This window comes from Sceloporus undulatus, chromosome 5 (assembly GCF_019175285.1).
Source record: "Sceloporus undulatus isolate JIND9_A2432 ecotype Alabama chromosome 5, SceUnd_v1.1, whole genome shotgun sequence".
In the NCBI taxonomy this organism is placed as follows: domain Eukaryota; kingdom Metazoa; phylum Chordata; class Lepidosauria; order Squamata; family Phrynosomatidae; genus Sceloporus; species Sceloporus undulatus.
Genome location: NC_056526.1, coordinates 100,299,277 through 100,308,024, shown reverse-complemented (window position 1 = coordinate 100,308,024; position 8,748 = coordinate 100,299,277). Strand labels below are relative to the sequence as shown.

Sequence of the window (8,748 nt, the reverse complement as noted above, 5' to 3'; positions counted from 1 at the left end):
TTAGCATGCCTGGGCCACGGGACTGGATATGACTAGAGTCCATTGTTAGAGACTGAATCCATATGTTCACCTTTCTACTAACGTAGCCTGGGGGGGAGGGGATGAAATCCATGGTTTATTTTAAATAACAGTATGATGTGATTAAAATACTTTTTTTTTGTTTTGTTTCCCTTCATCCAAAGTTGAATCTACTTTGTAATAAAATTAATACATTGTGTGCTGATGTCCTACTGAGAGCTGACTGTACTTATTTGCATGGTAGTTTGGGCTTTTCTTAAGATTTTCTTGATGTTTTAACTGCTGTTATTTTTATCATAGGAAGCAACAGGGGAAAACATTCCTATTCTTCTGCTTGGTAATAAAACTGATAAGGAAAAAGAACGGGAAGTCCCCCATGGATTAGGAAAGCACCTGGCCAAGGTAAACTAAGAAGGAAAAGTCTGAAGAACACATTGTTATCAAATAAGCAGAAGCAGATACTTAATCAAAAATAAAACATATTGTATGCTCACTTGGCAAACCCTGGGAACAACTTGTTAAATAATTAAGAGGCGAAGCAGACCATCCCTTTGTGCCACCATCCGGGCCGCTTCAAAGCACAGCGTTTTGATACCACATGCTCTGAAGCCACCCCAGAGCCAGCTTCACATCACCTGGCTGCCCACACATGGACCTGCTTCCAGGTGCTCTGGTGGCTTGGCATTTACATGCTGTATGCTGCAGGAGTGCTGTAAAGCTGCAGCAAGGTGCAGAAAGCTGGCTTTTTGCCAGTGCAAAAAGGAGCAGCAATTTGCTTCTTCTTTTTGGGCTGGCAAAAAGATGGATTGGGGCCAAGGCATGTAGTTGCTGCAGCCCCAATCTCACTTTTTCAAGGGCAACATCAAGTTGTTCCTTAGGGGTGGTCTGTTCCATCCCTTAATTAATATAAACTTTCTGTGACAAGAAATGAATCTAGAAAGTAATTTATTAAAAGTAATGTTACCTTTAACCCAATACTTTTAAGGAGGAGCTAACTAGGACATAGCACTGTTCCTTTCTCCCCAGAATAATGAGATACCCAGGCATCCTACCCCTTCAAGTAAGAATGCGGGTTTCCCATATTACTTTTTGTCAGTGATCTGAAACATTCTGGAGAAGAGAAGGTTAAGAGGTGATATGATAGCCCTGTTTAAATATTTGAAAGGATGTCATATTGAGGAGGGAGCAAGCTTGTTTTCTGCTGCTCCAGAGAACAGGACCCGGAACAATGGATGCAAGCTACAGAAAAGAGATTCCACCTCAACATTAGGAAGAACTTCCAGACAGTAAGGGCTGTTCGACAGTGAAACAAACTCCCTCGGAGTGCAGTGGAGTCTCCCTCCTTGGAGGTCTTTAAGCAGAGGCTGGATGGCCATATGTTGGGGATGCTTTGATTTGGATTTCCTGCATGGCAGGGGGTTGGACTGGATGGCCCGTGCGGTCTCTTCCAACTCTATGATTCTATGATTCTTAGACATTTTCAACAACTTACTGTAGCTTGGGTTAGATAACATCTATGCATCATCTTATACATATTTTCTTTTAAATTGCTACTCAAAGCGAATTTTGTGTCTTTTGTCCACACATTTCCCAAACATCCATTTGCACATTATGTCCAAAATTCTGTGCCCACCTTATCATATACTGTTAGGGTATGCAAGCCTCTCCCCAATGACAACGGGGCGTCAATGAGTTGTTAAATCAGCATATGCTTTCCATAACAAAGTTAACCATTGCACTCAAATCTTAAACCATGACTTTTAAGTTCTAAAAGTCTCTTATCTCTGAGAAAAACCCTTTTCTTCTACCACACAAAATAGCAGGCCTCATAGTACAATTTAATATTTGGAAGTAGCAGAACACCTCTTTCTCTAGCATTCTTTAGAGTCTTTGAGCTTTATTCTGGGTTTTCTTGCCAGTCATGGCAAAACATTGGCTTTTATTACTGCAAATCCCCCCCCCCCCCCCAAAAGATAAACTTAACTTTCCCCATAGTCTTTATTATAATTATTTTGGAATAAAAATTGTTATTCTTTGTGATTGTAACTCCCAAATTGTAATCCCATTTACCCCACTTTAACACTAGAAAGAGAAAATAACTTATTTTCCTCTTCTGAAGTCATATTTTAGTCAACAATTTTGTTTTATTCCACCACCACCACCACCACCATTCCCTTTTCCTTTTGTGTCATGTCTTTTAGATTGTAAGCCTGAGGGCAGGGAATTGTCTATTATCTCCTCTGTTGTAAACCGCTTGGATTCCCAGTGATTGGGCGGTATATAAATAAATCCTATTATTATTATTATTATTATTATTATTATTATTATTATTATTCACTTTAAACCCAGAACATGCCCCAAACATCTTTTAAAAATTTCTTTAAAATACTTTATTGAATCCACTGGATTTTTTGTCATTATCACAAGATCTTCTGCATAAGCCCTCAAATTATACTGTTCTGGTTTTATCCTCACTCCACAAATTCTGTCATCTTATCTGATGTCTCTCAAAATCCACTCTGATCCTCATGAATCATCTGGGAGATAAGTTTCCTCAGTCTGTTTGCCAAAATAATAGCAAATATCTTGTAGTCACTGTTTAATAATGAAATAGGCCTGTAATTCTTGCATCTGCCCTTTTCTTAACATTCCATCACAAACCATCTTGAGTCACTGAAGAAATTCATATTAAAATTTCTTATACTATACTGCAAATATTCCATTTGGACCTGGTGCTTTTCCTACTTCAGTCTTTTTAATTGTCTCAACAAGCTCAATGGCCCATTCAAACTTTGCTTTTGTTCCAGATGTAATTTGTCCAGTTGGAGTCTATCCAGGAAATCTTCCATATCTGGGTCTTTTGGGTTGTCGTTCACATATAAACCTCTGTAGCATTCTTCAAATTATTTTAATATTTTCAAATTATCTGTAACAGTGATCTCCCATCTTTATCTTTAGGACTTCTTCATCTTTTCCTGTATCAATTTATAAGACAGTCATTTCGTAGGTGTATTTGCAAATTCAAAATTATTTTGTTTGAGGTATAGTAATTTGACCTTCATTTCTTGAACTGTAAAAAAATTAAAAGTACTGTTGCAGTAACCTAATTCTCTGTTGAATCTTTTTCCTTGAGTGTCCACTCTAGATTTTGTACCTCCTACAAAAGTTTAGCCCTTTTTGCATTTCTTTCATTTTTCAGTCCAGAGCCACATTTTCTAAGTTGTCCTCACTTAGAAGTTTTACTTGTATTTCAATTTATTATAGGGTCTGTGTCTTTATTTAAATTCAGTTTTTAAAAATCCCTCATTTCTTTTTTACATTGTTGTAATATTTATGTCTTCAAAAGGAGATATTCATTAAGGAGCTGTGCAGAACACTCCTAAGGGGTGGCCTGCAGGTGCCTCAATTTTTGCCGGATTGGGGCTGCAACAACCACATGTCACAGCCCCAATCCGGCCTTTCCAGGATGCAATAGCTGCAGCAGTGTGGCTTTATGGCATTCCTTTGGCAGTGGCACGCCGGCCTGGGGGTAGAGCCAGGGCAAGTGTCGTGGAGATGCTATGCCCCAATTCTGTCCCCAGGCCAGCCCAAACAGCCAGTCTGCACAGGAATGACAAAGGGACATTACATCATTTACAGGGAATTGGAAAAAGCCCAGAATAAAATTGAAAATGTAATATGGAAAGTGCACGTTCTTGCACTGGCATATAAACAATACAATACAATTATGGAAATGTGGGGAGGCCCCATGTGCCCTGGGCTCAGTGAGACGCAATTGCTGGTGCCATTGCTCACCATATTTTTTTTCTTTTGTCAAGTTTTGTAAAACTAAGGGGCAAATAACAAAGATCTTCTGTGTTTGTCATAATTCTACATCATGGGATGTATGACAGGTCAGTGGTGCAGCTGGACACCCTTGGCCTGTCATACACCCCATGAAGTCGAATTATGACAAACACAGAAGACCTTTGTTATTTGCCCCTTAGTTTTACCCTTAACTTATCTACAAGTCATACCCAAATCCATAATTTTGTCTCCAAAACCTGCCCTCAACTTACACATGAGGCTGATTTATAGTTGAGTATGTACCCTGGTCCCATCCAGTACCTTGGTTTGTCAGTACAATTTTCTTGATACAAATTAGTTTTGTCTGTCTATTGTAGGAATACAATTTAATTTTTTATGAATGCAGTGCCTTGTCAGGAGACAACACAAACAAGTCTATACATCACTTGGCTAGGTAAGTTATTAATAACACATTAGAAACTATGATATACCTATTTAGATCTGCAGATTCTTAGATCTTGAGCATCACTCAGCAACTGGTATGCACAATATACAGGGTGGAGTAGGCTCAGACTCTTGAAAAATGTATTCCAATTCGTAATTAATTCCATCCTTTATGGAAATCACTTTTCCTTTTAGCTATACATGTTACTTTGTGTATCAAATAAAAATGTTTGGCCTCATTATATTTATTTTTGGGACCCTAGGACATTTGTGGTTCCTTGTTATTTCTAGATTAGCCTTAAAATCTGCTTTCTTTAAAGATAAAGATAGTCCCTTGACATGAGTGTCTAGTTGTAAGTGACTGTAGGGGGTGGTGCTAATCTCTGTTACTAAACCATTGTCCAAAGACAACTCCAGTGGTCATGTGGCCAGCATGACCGCATCAAATGCTGTTCCTTCCCACTAAAGTGGTACCTATTTATCTACTTGTATTTGCATGCTTTTGAACTGCTAGGTTGGCAGAAGCTGAGAATAGTGATAGGGGATCACCACATCATGAGGTATTCAGACCTCAGACTACTGATCATCAGTCATCAGAACTGGCATCCTAACCACTAACGCATTGCATCCCTTCCTTTAGATTACGTGAGGGCCTAAAGCTGAACTTCTTCTGTTGCACTAGAACTTGGAGACATAAAACTATTTAAAGTACAGAGAGGTTTTATATGGCCATGGAGTTCAGATGTTGTCAACAACAGAGGCACAAGTGTCTTGGATTTTAAAGCAGGCTGCTGGAGCCAGGACCATTGATGGTGAACTTAGGTCCAAAATAGACTGCAGAAATAATCCAGTTTGAGACCACTTTAGCAGATTATTTCAGTCTTTCTAGGCACATGATAACTGAATATCAGAAAGGCAGAGCAAAACAAGAATTAAAGTTAATTTGGAAAGAATAACAGCTGAGCTACAATATCTTTACAAATCCCAGTCCATTAGCCAGAGGTATGGACAGAAGTAACAGTTTTTGGCCATATACCACAAATGCTAATGGAATATATGTATTATATTGTTGCAGTTGTTTATGTAACAATGGAATTCTCAGAAAAGGCTCCTTCCAAAAGAAACTAGCCTTTAGATAAGCAGAATATATCGCTTTTACAAACTGACCAACTATGTATCATCTTACACAATCCTTTAAAGGTTTATGGCCAGTGTCACAATTTGTATCTTTCTGTTTGACACAACTATGTTACAGTTCTTAAATTTCATACTCCATCAGTGCATCTGAAAAAGTAGGTTCAAATCCATGCAAGTTCATGCTAATATAAGTCAGTTAGTCTTAAAAGTGCTACTAGATTCTTCCCCTGTCATTCCTCTTTATACTAAGGCGGACTGATTAAGAATGTCTCCTTGAAAACTATTAAACCAAGGGATTCTAGAAGAAGCCAGCTTGCAACAAGTGAGTAGGAACAGTTGCAGTGAGAGAAACAGAGACTACAGAAAAGGAGACACTGGCCTGTTACAGACTGCCAAAATAAAGTTGCTTCGGGTCTCTTTGGAGGTATGCTATTTAAATGATGCATGCATCCTAAGAATCTGGAAGCTGCACCAAAGCTGCACTCCAGTGCTTAGGAATGGAGTGTGGCTTTGGTGCGACCTCCAGACTCTTAGGACCCATGCATCATTTAAATAGCATACCTCCAAAGAGACCTGAAGCAGCTTTATTTTGGCAGTCTGTAACAGGCCACAGTGAGAAAGCCTGGATACAGATCACTTGAGACTCCAAAGCAGCAATTTTCAAGTCAGGGCAGACACAGCACAGATGCATATAAGATAGGAACCAAACAGAACAGGAAAGCCTGCTTTCATGTTCCATAGTCCATGGTTTCATTTACACCAAATGGAGACTGTCTATCCAAGTTTGACAGCTCCATGAAGTAGTGTGAAATTTTTTGTATAACAAAGATTAACTTAAAAAAAAAGGAGTAATACTCAGTTTTGCCAGAATGAAACTAGAGTTTTATTTCATTTTTGTTGAAATGAGTTCTTAGCACAGTTTGGTAAGGTCTTTTTCTCCCTTAGCTAACCTGTTTATAATTGGCTGGTGCAATAGCTCATTTGAAAGTCTCATTTATAGAGAGACCTTCAAATGAGCAATGAGCAATGTTGAAGCTGGCTTGATGGCAATTAACAACAATTGTACACCCCAAGATGAGATGATAGATTTTAAAATGCATTTGGAAAATTCATGGAAGGCAGGCCCATCCTTGGCTATTCGTCAAGGTGGTTAAGCAGAATTTCCACACATACACAGGCAAGAGGCTTTTACAGTTTACAGCAGTCAAAAACTCCACATGTGGTTTCCCCAGCTTCATCTGGTGCATTGGAAAGAGAGCGATGGGCTACATGGTCCCATGAGTCTTTTCAGAAAATGAATTCTTATATTTCTTTCTGTAGGATTTTGAAAGAACAAGAAGACAAAGTTAAAGAAAAGACTGTTCAGCTACATCAAGACTCTAAGAAAAAAGCTTGTTGTTTGAGACAGTAGGAGGCATTCTCCATCTAATCAAGAAACCTGATTATATTCCTTTTGACTCCAACAGCACATCTGTTTTACACTACAGTATACTGTATTTTGAGACTTGAGTTTTGATTTATGACTTAAACTGATATAATAGGCTTATGCATCAGCTGCATTTTGCTTTTTAGCTCTGTCCCTGCATTGGTGGATGGAGCTAAGGAAGATTACTGACTACTTAGATTTCTGTAGTTAAACTCATGTGAATAAATTGTCCACTTAGAGCAGGGGTGGGAAACTCGTCTTTCAAATGTTGTTGGGCTGCAATTCCTAGGAGCCCTACTCAGTATAGCCATTGGGGTATTGTGGGAACTGTGGTCCAAATGTTTCTGTCCTGCCTTCTGCACCTCAGACTAGAACTGAAATTGTGGCTATATGGCTGTCAATGAGTAGCAACCATTTGTCTACTATTTTTCCTTTCTTTCCTGTAATGTTTGGTACTGCAGGATGGACAGCGTGAGAGAACTGTGTTGTCATTTTGCCCATCCCTAAACAATTTCAATTGCTACTGCATAGAGAGGCATAGGTTGATTGAGCCAGTGTGGTGTAGTAGTTTGAGCATTGAACTATGGTCAATATCACACCACACTGTTATAGCGCTATTATTCCACTTTCACTACTATGGCTTCCTCCTGTGGAATTCTGGGTTTTGTAGTCTATTGAGGCCTAAGAGCTCTCTGGCTGAGAATTCTAAATGCCCCTCTCTAAACGGCAAATCCCAGGATTCTACAGGAGGCATCCATAGCAGTTAATGTGGAATAATAGTGCCCAACAGTGTAATGTAATATTATCTGATGACTCTGGAGATCAGAGATCAAATCCCCACTTGGCCATGGATACTCTCTGGATGACCTTGAATAGCTGTGGATGGCAAGTCATGCTCTCTAGGCCTGAGAAGTAAAGGGAAACCTCCTGTGAACAATTCTTGCTAAGAAAACCCTGTGATAGTTTTGCCTTAGGGTCATCATAAGCTGGAAACAACATGAAGGCACACAGCAACAAAGGAAGCTTGTTAGCTGATATGCTACTGTACAGCCTTGATGCATAACTTGCCAGTAAGACATAGGATAGCCCTCTTAGGGGTTCTGCCATAGAAATAAGGGCTCCGCAAGTCAAAAAGTTTGAGAACCCCTACTTTAGGGTGTCCATGAACTAAAGCAAAAAAAAATTATTTGGAGACTATCAGATGAAGGAAAATAGGGGAAGGAAAAGGTATACTCCCAGCAAAGTTGCACGATTGCACTGAAGATTTTCAGACGGTGTCATAATTCTCCAGCACTCAACCCATTAAAATCCAGGAGTGCTCCAGCAGCAAACCATTCTCAGAACTTCCCTATGAATGGTCTGTTGCTGGAGCAATGCTGGATCTTCATGGGTTGTCCTGGATAAGCACGATGTGTCTGAAAACCTTCTTCACAATCATGCAGCTTTGCCAGGATTATGCCTTTCACTTCCTGCTTTTTTTCACGTCTGGTGAATTTCGTCTGTAGGCAGCTTCGGTCTGAGGGAATCCTGAAGCGGATGGTAGATGGTGGAGAGAATATTGCTCCAGCACATTATTTAAGTCAGGCTGTTGAAACCTCTTTCTGGTTCTAAACCCAATCTCACGTGGAACTGTATTGCAAGTAAAAATTGCAATACAAAATTAGCCCCTACCCATCCCCTCACTCCCTCCAGGTTGGATGATGACAGTTGGCTGTGGAGGGAGGGCTCTGCCACTTCAGGGCGGTCCCGATGGTGTTGGAACCGCCCCCTCACTCCCTCCAGGCTGAATGACGACAGTTGGCCGTGGAGGGAGGGCTCTGTCACTTCAGGGCGGTCCCGATGGTGTTGACCCGCCCCCTCACTCCCTCCAGGCTGAATGACGACAGTTGGCCGTGGAGGGAGGGCTCTGTCACTTCAGGGCGGTCCCGATGGTGTTG

General features: G+C 40.2%; 1 protein-coding gene across 1 annotated transcript in view; it reads left to right on the top strand.

Annotated features, from left to right (window-relative positions):
- CRACR2A (calcium release activated channel regulator 2A) overlaps window positions 1-7,480 on the top strand; it is a 135,929-nt gene extending 128,449 nt beyond the window's left edge. Inside the window, exons 16-18 of the mRNA XM_042469236.1 lie at window positions 319-420; window positions 4,182-4,258; window positions 6,706-7,480. Coding sequence (XP_042325170.1) covers window positions 319-420; window positions 4,182-4,258; window positions 6,706-6,796 — 270 coding nt within the window. The 3' untranslated portion in view covers window positions 6,797-7,480. The remainder of the gene's footprint in view (window positions 1-318; window positions 421-4,181; window positions 4,259-6,705) is intronic.
- The last annotated feature ends 1,268 nt before the right edge of the window (window positions 7,481-8,748 follow it).